This window comes from Equus quagga, chromosome 1 (genome assembly GCF_021613505.1).
Source record: "Equus quagga isolate Etosha38 chromosome 1, UCLA_HA_Equagga_1.0, whole genome shotgun sequence".
In the NCBI taxonomy this organism is placed as follows: domain Eukaryota; kingdom Metazoa; phylum Chordata; class Mammalia; order Perissodactyla; family Equidae; genus Equus; species Equus quagga.
This window is the reverse complement of record NC_060267.1, coordinates 111,651,759-111,667,135: the sequence shown is the minus strand read 5'-3', so window position 1 is coordinate 111,667,135 and position 15,377 is coordinate 111,651,759. Positions and strand designations below refer to the sequence as shown.

The window sequence follows — 15,377 nt, the reverse complement described above, 5'->3', positions numbered from 1 at the left end:
AATATAATGTTCTAAAAAAAGGAATGATTTTCAAAAGGTTTGTACCCTGGAAATAGATTTGGGCTGTGGAGGCAGGAATAGCTACACGGTCATTGCCACAAAGATACTTGGGCCAAAACCAAGTCCTGTTCTAATTAGGTTTTTCACCTTTACTTGTGCCATCAGAGATTGTTTTCAGTTCTCTGTTCTCGCTTCCAGATATCTACTTTTCCTTTAACAAATTAGCACCTAAGGTTTATTAATTCCATCAACAGATGGTCCTGACACCTACAAGTCTCACCATGAAAACGTTTGGATTTTTAATCAGGATGTTCGTGGCCCATGTGGAATTCTTCCCCAGCCTGCATAAATAGCTTGAGGCCTTCAGGCATTTCAATGAGCCTCAGCTGGTTGAGCTGTTGGCAAACTGAACTTCACCCTCCAGTCTCCCCAGCGCTTCCCCTGTGCTGCACTCAGAGAATTCCAAATGCCAAAGAAAGAGATTGAGCTAAAATCCTTCCTGAAAAGGATGTCTTGGAGAACCACTATTTGCTCTGAGCCTGTGACTCTGAAGGCTTTTAGGAGGAAGGTGGCTCTCCGCCCCGTCCTGGTGGAAGATGGAAAGACGTGGGTGCCAATGTCCAATCAACCTGCTGACAAGGGTGTTTCCTGTAAAGCGAATGTTCACACTCCCATTTGCCATGACAAGCCTAGTGAAAACTGTATAGACTACTCGAAATGGCCACTTCCAAAGCCCATCTCCTTTTATACAGCAATTTATATGCCACAACTTAGACACATCATCAACAAAAAGAGATCCAGGTTATGCTAGCCAGATGGTCAGGCACATGAGTCCTGGTTATTTCCAATCATGTTCTCATTACACACCCATCTTCCTCTCCATGATATTACTGTAGGCCATGATAATCTCTGTCAAATATGGTTCAGTTCCAACTATATGCAAGGAGATATGCCAGAATTGAAAGAGGGTTTAAGAGAGCCCAATAAGCATTTATGCTTTCTAAGGGCCAGGTACTGTCCTAGACACTGCAGATAAAAAGATGAATTTCACATGAGCCCCATCCTCCTGGAGTGCACAGTCTAGTGGGGAGACATCCAAGCTGGGAATGGCATATACAATGCAAAACTCCAAGACAGAGATGAGGCCCAGAATGAGACCCCAGGTGCAGGATCAACCAAACTCTCCTTTTAAAGGCTTCAAGGAGAAGAAGATGTGGGATATGGATTCCCAAAGAATGAGTTCCATAGGCCGAGCAATGAGGAAGAAGAAGTATTTGTGTTGCTCCTGACACACATACACCGAGAGACAGATGGTGGTAGCGGCTCAGTACCCAGCTGATGACCGGCTGCTGAGGCGGAGAGAGGCGTCTCTGAAGCGAGCACCACATCAAACAATGAAGAACTGGCCACATTCGGCGCAGCTCCCTTCTCTTCCAGCCTCCTAGGCAGTTCCACAATCCTAGTTTTCCAGGCTCCAGTTTGAAAGTGATCAGACAGGGAGCAATAAGCCAAAAAGGGGGCAGTTGTTTTGGAAGGACTTTTCCATCACTTATTCCTTCAACAGTTAGTTTTCAAATTTTGATATTCATCAGAATCACCCAGGGCAGCCGTCCTTAAAGTGTAGTCCCTGGACCAGCAGCAGCAGCCTCACCTGGGAACTTGTTGAAATGCAGATTCTCAGGCCCCACCCCAGAACTGCTCAGTCAGAAACTCGGAGGGTGAGCCTAACAATGTGTGTTTTAATGACCCCTCCAGGTGATTCTGATGCACTCTCAAATCCACATTACTGGGGTCACTTGGACCTGGTATTCAGCTTCTCACTTGCTATGCCATTTCCTATCTAACAATCTCTCCAGGCCTCAGTGGTTGCATCTGTAAAATGGGAGCAGTGATACTGACCACGTGGGCTTGTCAGGATTAGAGATGATGCGTCTGAAGTACCTGATGAAGTTCCTGACACTTGGTGTCTTAGCTCAGGCTGCTGTAATGAAGTACCACAGACTGGGTGGCTTATAAACAACAGAAATTGATTCCTCACAGTTCTGGAGCCTGGAAGTCTGAGATTAGGGTGCCAGCATGGTCAGGTTCTGTGAGAGTCCTTTTCCTGGGTGCAGACTGCCAATTTATATCTTCACATGGGGAAAGAAAGCTCTCTGTAGTCCTTTTATAAGAGCACCAATCCATTCATGAGAACGCCACACTCATGACCTAATTACCTCCCCAAAGCCTCACCTCCTAATATGATCATATGGGGGGGTGGAGTTGCAACATATGAATTTAGGGACATACAAACATTGAGTCCATAATAATTGGAAACAAGTAATAACCGACAGCTGCCATAACTGCCGTGACTGTTGTCCTGGGCCCAACTCCCTGCTCGTTGCAGTGGATGGTTACCAGAAAAACACCCCCTGGAAGTAGGTGGTAGTCAATGTGCCCCATTCTTGAATCAAAACTGACTAAACCAACTCAGGAAAGCATATAAAGAGTATGCCGCTGTGGAGGGGTTCTGAGCACGGTGACCTCCTTTCCCTGTCCTGAGCTTCCTGCTTCCGGGCCATGTCCAGTCAGCACTGTTTGGGTCCTTGAAGTACTAACTGTTCCTCTTGTCCCCTCTCTGCCCAGGGCACACCTGTGCCTGGTTCTACCTGTAGCCCACTGCCTGTCACAAAGGCCTGTCATCTAGATGCAGACTCATACAGAAGGATATGGAGAGGAGGAATTCCCGTCTGGATTGGGCTGTTTGATGAGATGGTCTATAGGACCCTTCCAAACCTAAGGGGCTAGGATCCCCCTAGCGCTACTTGACCAGATGCCCAACAAGTTGCTCTGAAGTCTTCGCCAGCAAACATCTCTCCAGAAAGTTTACTCTTGATCCAGTGACCCCCTTCACAACCCACTTCTCCCAAAACCTTTCTCAGTATATTCCTGAAATGTCAAGGCTGACTTCAAGAATATAATCTTGAAACAAAATCCTGTCCTCTCTTGATACAGAGTGACGTAGTAGCTCATTTTTTTTAAATTAGTTTGCCTTAAATGATGCTACCTAGATCATGCCTATGCAACTTAATCTCTGTTTCTCTCTCTCTCGCTCTCACTTATACACACACACACACACACAATCGAAAGAAAAAGTATTCTAGAACTCAGAAGAAAAACACCATGGCTCCCATTTGTCATAGGAAAGACTGTCTTGAATCCAAGTTCATGATTCCCTGCAGGCTCATGCAAAATGCTTTCTTCCTGAGATTTTAGCTGAGCATTGGCAGCTTAAACAGTCAAACTAGCACCTCCAGCAGTAAATAGCGTTGACTACAGCCTTAAAAACTGTCTCTTGCACAAGAAAGGTTGAGGTAAGTAATGCAAATCACAAAGACTGGCAGGTGCTACCCTGTACAGAGTAGGGAGAGAAGACATGACAGAAGGGTCAGGAGAGTGCATCGCCCCGAGTGAGCGAGGAGGTTTGGGTGAGGCATCCACATGTTTAAGAGATTTGTCTGGGCGTGTTGTCTTGCAGCTGAATTGAATGCTCAGTAAATTAGGAGTTCCTGTCCACCAAGAAACAGCCACTCCCGTTCTAGCTGAGGCTTGTGAGTGTGAGTTCATTTTGAGAGTGTGTGACAGCGACAATCAAAACACAGAATCTTCCAGGACCTCAAATCCAGGCTCTTCCACATAACTTATGACTTCAATTTCTGTTTCATTGGAACCGGTTTTCTGCAAAACAAAACATCCTTCCTTAGATGTCTTTTAGAGAACTTTTCATTTCTTAATTTCTTTACAATTGGTTTTAAGTCTGTTTTGCTTATAAAAATAGTAAATGTTCACTGAAGAAAATGTGGAAAATCAAGTAGAAAGAAGACAAAAAAATACCCATATACTTACCTCACAAAGATAGCCCACTGTTTCTCTTAAGCCCTTTTTTCTAGGTGTAAAGTTATCTTTACAGTTATATGAAGGCGAATGGATAAACGGCTTTATAAATTGGTTTCTTTCTGTGTAACATCATAGAATATTTTAAATTATATTGTTATATATTCTCTGGCTGCATCGTTTGAGTAACTCCATGATATTCCGTCCGTCAAGGAAGTAGGAGGAACCGTTAATGTTCTCCTAAATTTGGATATTTGTTATGTCCAATTTGGGCTATTATAAATAATGCAGATATTAATTAGAAAATTTGTGACAAAAAATACCACCTATACAAGATCTTATTCCTCTACCTTATTTACTCATTCAACACATTTAATGTCTGCTCTACACCGGACGCTGTGCTATGCATTGAGTATGCAGCGAGGAGCACAGCAGACGTGGTCTCTGCCTTATGTACTTAACTAGTCCAGCGTCTACACTTTTGGAAGGAACCGTCTCTGGTTACCATTGTAGAAACAAAGAACAGCTTTAAACTACACTCTAACAAATTGAAAGCTCTCAATAAGATTTTTGAAATAAGCCTTCTTTTTTTTATTGCTAAAGGTCAACTTATCCCCCTCCTTCATCCCTCCCAGTATCTATCTCTTGAATATTACAAAACAATTTCTAACTAAGATCTGGACAAGGAAAAACTGGCTTAACAAGACCTCTGCGATGGCAGCTGCCCTCCAAATCCCAGGACTGCAGGTACGCACGCCAAGCTCAGAGGCGTGAGTCATAATTAAATGCCGAGGGTTTCCTTTCCCACTAGCTGAACGCTTCCCAGTGGTTTGGCAAACTGTCACTGCCGATAGCACCAATTGGCCCCCTTGTCATCCTTGTCACAGAGACCCCAAGAGTGGGTTGGATAGGTTCTGCCTTTGGAGGTAGAGGCTAGGGAACCGCCATGTGGCCCAGCTGTGGTCAGCTCTGCACTTGCTCACATATTCTTTACGTTCCCAATTCTCCCTGCTCTGTCTCTCTCTCACTGGTCTGTTTTTATGTGAAACTACAATGTGAGAAGAGAGTACGTTGTCCTGAGGAGCTTGGCAGTGCTGAGCTGTGACATTAATCCTTTTCTTTTTCAGAACCCAGCTTGGCTACCCCAAGTTGTTATTTTGCACACATGACTTGATCTTAATTAACGACAAACCACAAGCTTATACAATAAGCTCGTAAGCCAGTTTCTTTTACCGACCTCAGAATATTAAAGGAAGTCTTTGGGGGCTCCGTAGGGAAATTAGATACCAGCAGGAAGATGTTCCATTAAGAGGCTGGGACAAATGACTTCAGTCTGCTGCTTGAATCAAATGTAGTTTCTCAGGGATGAGTATGTTAGAGCAAGGAGGGATTGACAACACAGATTCAGGTGAACCGAAACAAGGTTTCACGCGGGGACCAGCTCTCCTTCCAGAAAAGCTGTGGGTTAATAAGAGCAAACTAGCTGTTCCCCTGATAAAGAACAACACAAGGATTGAACTAAGGGGTTCTTTCGCCAGGCCCAATTCTCTGCTTCACTAGGTTAGTAACTATCATTGTCTACAATCATTTCAAACACCCAAACTGCAAACTCTAAAGAAAGGTCACAGCTTATTGAAATGATCCATTTTGGTGCGTGTCTGATCAACCCTTTCCTGCCCCTGCAACCAGTCACCGGTTGGTTCATCTGAACATGAGTCACTTTGTTACAGAAAAGACTAAATTTGTTAAGAAAATTGCTTGATCTACATCAGGGGCCAGCAAACTAGAACCTGTGGGCCAAATCTGGTTTGTTGCTTGTTTTTATAAATAAACTTTTATTGGCAAAGAGCCAAGCTCATTCATTTGCATATTGTCTGTGTCTGCTTTCACACTCTGATGGCAGTGTTGAATAATTGAGATAAATCATTTGGCCCTCAAATGTTTACTGTCTGTCTCTTTATAGAAAAAGTTAGCTAACCCCCTGATCCTAAATAACCATTCAATTCAAGGACAGATTTGACAAGCAACGTGCAATAACTATACACTGAAAATCACAAAACATTGCTGAGAGAAATTAAAACCTAAATGAATAGAGTGATATGTCATATTTATAAACTGGAAAACTCATTTTTGAGGTGTCACTTCTCCCCACATTAACGTTTAATACTACACAATCCTGATCAAGATCCCAGCAGCCTGTTTTGTAGAAATTAATAAACTGGCTTTAAAATTTATATGAAAATGCAAAACACCTAGAGTAACCAAAACAACTTTGGGGAAAGAAAAGTCACATTTGGAAGGCTCCCCTACCTGGTCTCCAGGTTTACAATAAAGCTACAGAAATCAAGATAGTATTGTATTGCATAAAGACAGACAAATAGATCAATGAAACCAAACAGATAGTCCGGAAATACACCTACACATATATGGACAATTTATTTTCAACAAAGCTATCAAGACAGTTCATTGGGGGAAAGGAAGGTTTTTTTCACCAAATGATGCTAGAACAATTGTATAGCCAAAGGTAATGAGCATTCATTCACTTAAGCCTTAGTTCTCTGAATGGTGAATAGGGCCAAAGAAAATGCATATTTGGGGAAATCATTTGCCTTCTCTATTGTGGTTTATACTAAGGAACTGGGCAAAATTCCTCTTAAAACTTTGTTGATGAGGGTACCCATGTGCAGAAACATGGATTCTCAAAATGTAAGACCTAAACAGGACATCGGACTATCTCATCTGTGCCCCTTACTATACAAAAAAAGAAGTTAGGGCTCATGGAGTTGAAGGAATCTCCCAAGGTCAGTTAAGAGACAGCTGACAGAAAATTAAAATTCAAGTCTGACTGGTGGGACACTCAGTTGAGTAGGACCCTTCCAACATTCAAAGACAGTGTTGAACATCTTTAACAAAACAATCGTCCAAAGAGCAGAATGACTAAAGCAACATAAAGCATCTGGCCTCCTGGGTAAACACCCTGCCTTGTAGTATGGAAAACCCACAACCCGGTGACAGATCCCTGGGGACCCAACCCTGGGCGGATATGACATAAGAACCTTCAACATTACCTCATAGTGGGTGGTTACAAAGAAATCTTTAACATTACTTTTTGGTGCTGGAACTGGTGGAAACAACTTGGTCCATAAGTGACATCTGGAAACACAGTAAAGGAGGGAATTAGGTGAGCAAGAGCATCCTTTCTTGTCCTTAAATATCTACTCTAAAAATTGACCTAGTTAATCCCAGGACCTGCTGTTTCATAAATTCAAAATCTTTATTGACCAAGACTTCCAAATATCTACATTGTGATAATAGTTGAAGACCTTGAGGATACTGCAAGGCTCTGAGATGGCCTCTGAATCATCCAAGACAGACAGAATGGTAATTGCTTCATGTTGCTACCTGTTACCAGGCCTGATTTCTGAAAATGGGCGTCTGTGTCAAGTGTGCGGTGCCCTGTCTTTACCTTCAATGCTGGTTAGCAGCCCCTCCCCAGCTGTGCTGGCTCACAGAGTTTACTTTCTTTTTCCTCTCCTTTGAACTCACCCCCAACCCATAGATGCCATCTGAATATAACATTTATAATACTGAAGTTGTTTAAAATAAAAGTCATTTTCAAAATTCTGAAAGGGCCAAGAGAACACATTCTTAAGCCTCCTAAATGGCACTTTGTCTTACTGAATGCTAAAATGTCTGAGGAATTCTTATGGGGAAATTTGCAAGTTCTAGGTTTGGTCCCCAGATCTGCATGGCATTTTTAGAATCTGTGTTTGACCTAAGAACAATCAGCCACTTGGGCCCAATGACTTAAGGGCCAGGGTGGGAGCTGGTACCTCATCACTGGGGATCATAATGAGGGAAGCACTGTGGCAATTTCAGCCTCCAGTGGGCTGTCTTCCTTTACGAAAGACGTGAAAGGTGTGTGCTGGTGGCTCAACAAAGGCAACCAAGTCCTGAGTGGAAGGTGGTAAAGGAATCAAAAGAACATGAATGTAAAAGCCTTCACAGAAATACATAGACTGTTGACAAATTCAAGAAGGGGCTCGTAATGGCTGAGGGCTATATAGTGCTCTGTCCAGTTTCTGTAAATCAGCTACTGGTGTTTTACACTTTTTGATTTGGTCCACACTCATCTTGGAAAGTCTGTCCAGAAGACACAAAAGTGCTGTAAATTCCATCTGATCACAAGAACACCAATGGATGCACAGCAAGAATGTAAAACCTCAATACTCAGACCCCATTGGAAGCACCCAAACATAAAGAATACTTACATTCTACAGGTGAGGGAGAAAATTAACAAGAGGAAGCAGATGGTTGCCATAAGCACAATAAGAAACCATTCTGTCAAGGGCTTCTGTTCGTCGTTTCCTGATGAAAAAAGAAAGAAAGAAATCAGAGCTGGAATCAGTGGCAGGTAAGAGAAATGACTAGACTCTGGCATCAGAAAGCTTGGGTTTGAGTTGCCGGTGCTGGGTGACGCTGGGCAAGTAGCTTAGCATTCCCTGAGCCTTAGATTTCTCATCTGTAAAACGGGGGAATAATATCCATCTCCTAAAGTTGATATGAAGGTGACACAATTAATGGCAGTGAGGCCACTTTGAATCTTAAAGCATTATTTACTCAATCAGTAGATATTTATGGAATATATTCTGTGTACTATGCCACTTGGATCTTGGAGCTTATCAGCTTTTGGTGAGTAGTAAGGTTTTTAGATGAAAAAGCTGCAAAAATGTAAGCCTATTTAGTAACCTAACCGCATTACAATCACATATTTTACAAAGTTGGAAATTAAACTTTTACAGGAAGTAAAGAATGGAATACTCATTGTTAACAATAAAGGCATCAGACCCTGAGGTCTTTACAATCTTAATTATCCTCAAAACACCTCTTACCATGACTCCCATTTCACAGACAAGAAAGTAGAAGAAAATTGGCACTAAGTCAGTATGGTATAAATATGTTGCGTGCCACCTTCCTTCCTAGTTAAATTTGCTCGTAATTTGTACTCAGGGACAGATTCTTCTACGGGCTTTGATGGGAGCTTTGGGGGTGTGTAATTTTTTTTTTAAGGTACTGGAAATGCATTCAAGAAAAACTCAAGGCCAAAAAAAAAAGAATGCAAAAACCTGAGGTCATTTACCAAAGGGTGTTTGGTGTTTAAAGAGGTAACGTGCTTGTTAAACTGCATGATTCACTTCCAGAGAATAACGCAAAGCCTGAGTTATCTCGCTGAATACAAGCTTCCTTTCTGTGGTAGAGGCCACTCATTCATTCCTTTAGTCACTCATTTAAAAAATACTTATTAGGCTCCTGTTGTATGTTTGGCACTGGACAAGTTGCTGGGAGATGGGTTAAAGAACTCACGTGGGCCCTCCCCTCGTGCAGTTTAGAGTCTGTCACCGAAAAAGAGCACTAAGCAAAGAATGACACAGGTAACAATTTGATGACAGCTGCACTAAGTACTGAGGTTATGTTCAAACCACAGAGCACCAAGAGAAACAGGTCCCAATCTTCAGTTCCCCATTAATTGTTTCTTCTACAAAATGAGAAGTGATGAATGTAAGTGGAACTTTCAAGTCCTTGTAAATATCCTGGAAGCTCCAAAATACTTCAAATCTAAAACGTTCAAGGTATCAAAAGGGAGAGATGTCTTGAGGATTTAATGCTAGTGAGTACAACTTTGCCTTGATCTCTTGCTTTTTTGCCTCCTGAGAACTCTTACTTGGGGTTTGTCTTCTACGTTCCAAAAGCTTTAATCTCTCCTCCTTCATCTCTTCCCGCCACTTTCAAATATTCATAGAGTCCTTTATCTTGAATAAGCCCTTACTTTTCTCTGCCATCACTCCCAACCATCATCACATACTTTCTTACTCTATTTCTCAGCCTAATTTCTTGACTAGGGGATTCAGGCTCTTCATTTCCCCATCACAGAAACCACTTTTTAAATCACTTGTAGTTTCCACCTAGTTGAATCCAAAGGACTCTTGGTTTCTTTTCCCAACTTTATTTTTCCTGGCCTCCCTCCTGAATTTCAGGCTTGACGATTGCGCCCACATTGAAACCAAGCCATTGGCTCTTTTACCTAAATATTCCTCTTCAATGACATTTCTCTCTCCCCTTTCTAATTTCAATTGACTCTCGCAGCTCAGCCTCATCGAAAATGTCAACTCTTTGATATTTTCCACCACGGTCTCTTCTTTGAGCTTCGAAAAGTTTGTTTAGCACAGCTTCATCTTATAAATCCATGCAATCTTCTCCCAGTTCTTTATTCCTGGCCCAGCCCTGACACACAGCTACAATTCTAGGTCTTAAATTGCCCACATGTGAAACCCACTGGGATGTTTCTCAAAGTAGATGACATTCAAAACCAAATTCATGTCCTTCTTCACATCAAAACTACCCCTGCTAACATCCCCATCTTGGTCTCTACTCTCCCAAGTTCCCAAACTGGAATCCTTGGAAGTCACTTTGATTCTTGCTCTTCTTTATAGCCCCTGCCTCCTTTCCTCATTCTCTCAGTTTACATCATTAATTCATACCCAATCATAAATGCAAGAGAGGCATGCTTTTGTCTCATGCATCCATACCTAGTCTGGAAACCCAGTTCTATTCCCAGCTTTCTGTGAACGTGGCCATTCCAGGCCTCAGTTCCCTCATCTGTTAAAATGCAGGAGTGGAAATATATGACCCTTAAGATCCCTCCCAGTCCAGCACGTTTCTAGTCCCACTCACTCAATCCAGGGCATTGTTATGTCCTGTACACTTACCTTTAACAAAATTGACTTTTGAAAAGTATATTTCCATTGCTGAAAGTTTCAAAGTTATAGCAAAGCATAAAAAACTAAAATAAAAGTCATGAGCAACTGGAAGTAACTGATAGCTTATTTTCTATACATATCTTTATATTCGCTTTTTCTGACTGCTCATAGGTACTAGATGCTATGCAAAGAGTTTAACATACATTCTCAGTTTAATTCTCACAGCAATGCTTCGAGGTGGGCACTACTATCCTCATTTTACAGATGGAGAAACTGGAGCAGAGAAGGGCAGAATAAGTCGGCTGAGGACAGGCAGCTGGTAGGCAGGGGAGCTGGGACTCAAACCCACGACTGGCCTAGCAGTGATGCTCTTAACCATGATGTCAGGATCCCATTCCACTTTCACGTCCCCAAACTGAGCACACACTGCGTAGGCAGACGCCTCACTGAAAACATCCTAAGCATTTCTCTGTCACTGAGCACTCATCATCTTCCCAGCTGGATACCACTTCCCTGCAGGGCAGCACTATCTTACTATTGTGTCTCCACTGTCAGACATTGCTAGGTTTGCAGGCTGCATCCCAATAGAAGGGGGCTGCTTTGCCAACTACCATTCCTCTTGACTTTCCCTAGGCTCTAATTGGGACTGAATCACTTTATTAAAAACCTATGACCACAGGATTAAAAAAGTTTTATGTACTTATATCTATTATTCCACAAGCAGGCATTAGCTATACTTTGCAAAACGATGGAAAACAGACCGTCAGAGAGGCAAACCTTTTATTTTCTCAAATCGCGCAGCTCCTCAATGGTTCCAGGATTAATATTCAGTTGTCTGGATTGTAACCGAGTGCCCTGTTAAACCTTTTTTACTGCACTTGCTTATAGCTAATATAAAGAGCAACTGGGGTGAACGAATACCGTCAAATCAAATACTGTCTTGCCTTATTTCCCAGTCTGATTTCCTGAATAAGGGCTTCTGCCTGCTTCATTTCCCCATCTCTGAAGCTCACCATTCCATTATACAAGTACCCTAACAAGTACATCTAGAAACTCTAGCTTCATATACGTGGAATACAAATTTAGCAAAGGGTATGTCAGCAGAAAAAAAGTTATCCTGTTTATAACTAGGTTAAACAGACAGGTAAAGTTTGGGTCCTGCAGAAAGAATGAGCAGTGTTGCAAATATTATCGGGGTCACACACGCAGTCCCATTTGTGTCTCAAATTGTGCAATACCCCATAGCTTGACATGTCAAGTCCTGATAGTAGTACCGTTTACTTCTGACCATGATTACAAAAATCTTTTCAGTTAAACCACTCTCTAGTTATTCACTTCAGCTCTCACATTGATAAGCAAAGATTCTCACTGAATTAGCAAAAATATAGAGGCAACTCATTTTATTTCATTCAATCAAAAAAAGTTATTGACTCATGCAAGGTACTATGTGGGAAGCAGAGTCATGCTCACTGCCTGGAAGGAGTTGGCAAATTAGTCATTTCTCCTGGCCTGACTTCTGCAGTGTCCCAAAGCGCGTTAGAACTTCTCTCCTACCGCCAACTGAGAACAAGACTAACCCCCAGAGAACAGAGCCAAGGTCAGCTTTACCCTGAAGGAAACATAAACTGGCAGGTAAATTTAGTACAAGAAAAAGCTTTCACATACTTTCCCAAAATGGAAATTATTGTTGATGATCTACTGTTCAGTTATTTATTAATAAAAAAAATTTTGAGAGCCAGTTATATAAATAAGTGAATTAAAATTAGCATTGACTCTGATTTCACTGAAGGGAGCAAAGGGGAACAGATCCCAGTGACAGCATATAACATTCAGGGCAAAATGATTAAGAATTTCAATACTGTAAAAGTTGGGAGGCCCCTGAATATATTACTCATTTGAATGCTGAGGTCTCTGGCCCTGGAGATTTTCTTAAGAACAAGCATTTCCAGGTAATGTGAACCTTTTCTCTGACTCAAGGAGAATGCCTTTCCTGCCATTAAAATGGAAGCCACAGATGTTTCTTTTCAAAAAATTGATGGGCACCACTATTTGGTTATGCAGAGATGAGTTTTAGAAAGCCAAAGTCCCAGGGGCCGGCCCGGTGGCGCAGCGGTCAAGTTCGCACGTTCCGCTTCTCGGCGGCCCGGGGTTCGGGGGTTCGGATCCCGGGTGCGGACATGGCACTGCTTGGCAGCCATGCTGTGGTAGGCGTCCCACGTATAAACTAGAGGAAGATGGGCACGGATGTTAGCTCAGAGCCAGGCTTCCTCAGCAAAAAAGAGGAGGACTGGCAGTAGTTAGCTGAGGGCTAATCTTCCTCCAAAAAAAACCAAAACCAAAAACAAACAAACAAAAAAAAGCCAAAGTCCCAAAGCCTGTCCTTCTAAAGAAGAGAAGTCCTCATTCCTGGATGCTCTTCGTACACTGCCAACTTAGAGCATTTGGGGAGCTCAGCTGTCTGGTTACTGGTGAACTTGGCTTCTGTCGTTTTTGACACCTCAACCATTTGCCCTTAGACAATAAGGCAACTAATGAAAATTCTGCTACTGTTCTATCACCTGGGAGCGTAAAGAGGGGGATAGGGAGTGGGATGGGATGGTGGCAGCCGAGAGGGCAGGAAGACGGAGGCACTGGGCCTGAATTAGTCCCAGCTCCGCCTCTGGCTGCCTTGGGAGCTTTGTCAAATCACTTCCCTCCTGGTGCTGCAGCCCCTTTTGTTCTAGAATTCTATGATCTATGTAGTTCAGACTAATAACTCCTAGGAGATCAATTTGATTTGGAGGCCTGCTCCACTTTAAATTGCCCATACAAGTATGACTTTCAGTGCTTCCATATTGATTTTGAATCTGATTTCAGACTCAACAATAGGTTTTGAGGAAAAAGAGCTAATTAGTAAATTGATGGAACTCTTCTTATAAAGCAGCCCTGCTCTGTGTTCATAAAAACAGCAGATGCTGGCTGAAGTTCAAATGACACCAGCAGGGCTAGGTATTAGAGAGGACACCAATGCGTTAGTCTGTGAAGCTGCCTGTGGCTTGCCTCTTGTTGCATGGAGAGGCTGTGTGTCATTCATGAAGGAGCATCCCAAACCAGGTCACAGGCTCACAATGCAAGCAAAAGTCAGAAGCAAACGTTTTGGGTGGACGAGCTTTCCGAGTCAGCTGTGGGCTGTGGGCTCTACCTGGTTTAGACACAGAAAAAGAGAGGGGGCAGTAAATGCAGCCTCAATGGACAAAGCATAGAGTAGTCCAGGGCCCAGAGCAAAACGCAGGAAATTTGCACTATGTTCATCTGGGGAAACTAGGCTCGAGTGAGCGGAAATATGGAGAGGAAACGGAGACCCTGTGCAAGTGTGTATGTGCACATGCACATTCAGGAGTCACTGGATGGATCACTGCCCTCCTATTGGGGTGCATCTCCCCAGTAGGGCTAGACTTTATGAAGGTGAATAGAGAATTCCCTTTTGCCATTTTCTTCTTCTTTGCAGGCTTTCCCACATAGCACCAAGCGCTGTGTGCCTTCTGGGGCCCCCAGGCAACCCAAAACTTTCTTCCTTATAAGGGGCTGCTGGGCCTGTTCTCCCAACCTGCTAATGCAGCTGAAAGCTGGCTGCAGTCATCACATAGCAGTAAGAAGCAAGAGGTTTAATCATGGTTCTGACATTTGCTACCAAGGTGACCTTGAACAGGGTGTCCTCTCCAGCTTCCATTGCCTGCTTCGTAAAATGTGAATAAAGACTGAATGAGTTGATACCTGTAAAGTGTTTAGTGCAGTGCTAGTACAGAGTAGGTGCCCAGTAAATATTAGTTATTATAATTATGATTGTGATTAAACACATTGTGTCAGAACTAAGGCATCAAGATAATTTCCCTAAATCATCAGAGTAGGACTAAAATTCGAGTGCTGTCAGAATCCTCAAAACACAGAGTGATAAGCTCAGCCCTGGAGGGGAAAAAAAAAACACAGCAAATAATCCAGACACTAGGGAATAGAGAGGGGCATAAGGCATGTATGATCGTAACTCTCAAGGAGCTATAGTAAAATGAACCCTATGGACAACTTGGTCATGAGCTGGCAGAGCATCCCCTTTCACAAACCCCAGCCCCTACTGCCCATCTTCCTGCCTTAGTCTCCCTGGCTGGCACCATGACCTATGGGGTGACAAAGCATCACAGAAAGAACAAGGCATGGAGCCAATCCTGTGGTTTGGTTGCAGGCCCAGGTCCACCACTTCCTAACTCTGGCACTTTGGGCATTTCCTTAACCTCTCTGTATCTATTTTCTCAAAATCTGTAAACCTGTGTAGTTATGAAAATCTTGTGTCTGTGAAGATACACAAGATAATGTAGGTGAACATGCCTAGCACAGTGCCTGGCCCAGTAGTAGAGTCCCTCCTTCCTCCAAGCTGTCGTCCTGTCTGATGGACCCAACATGAGGTAGAATTCGTACGTGGAAAAGCAGGACAGGCACCACTAGAGGTAGCCATGGCTGAAAGCACAGTGGGAGTTCCTCCTCCTGACATTTGGGGACAGAATCTGAAAGCTCCCTGCTAGCCCTCCTTCAGGCCAGTGGAACCACTTCCCTGCTGCTGGGAACAAGTGATGGAGCTGCTAGGTGTAGTCTAACCAGCCTTGAAACCAAAGGAGCCTGGATAAAAGGAAGCAGTTGACTAAAGCAACTGCCATGTTACCAACCTGAAATCCCCCACTTGCGAAGAAAACCCAGAATCCCCACAGGTCATATCAG

At 43.0% G+C, this 15,377-nt stretch overlaps 1 protein-coding gene across 1 annotated transcript in view; it reads right to left on the bottom strand.

Annotated features, from left to right (window-relative positions):
- Positions 1-674: 674 nt before the first annotated feature.
- Positions 675-15,377, bottom strand: part of IL5RA (interleukin 5 receptor subunit alpha) — a 41,501-nt gene continuing 26,798 nt past the window's right edge. Inside the window, exons 10-12 of the mRNA XM_046684269.1 lie at positions 8,145-8,241; positions 6,942-7,026; positions 675-3,717 (exon numbers count right to left, since the gene is read on the bottom strand). Of these exons, the coding sequence (XP_046540225.1) occupies positions 3,631-3,717; positions 6,942-7,026; positions 8,145-8,241 (269 nt within the window). The 3' untranslated portion in view covers positions 675-3,630. The remainder of the gene's footprint in view (positions 3,718-6,941; positions 7,027-8,144; positions 8,242-15,377) is intronic.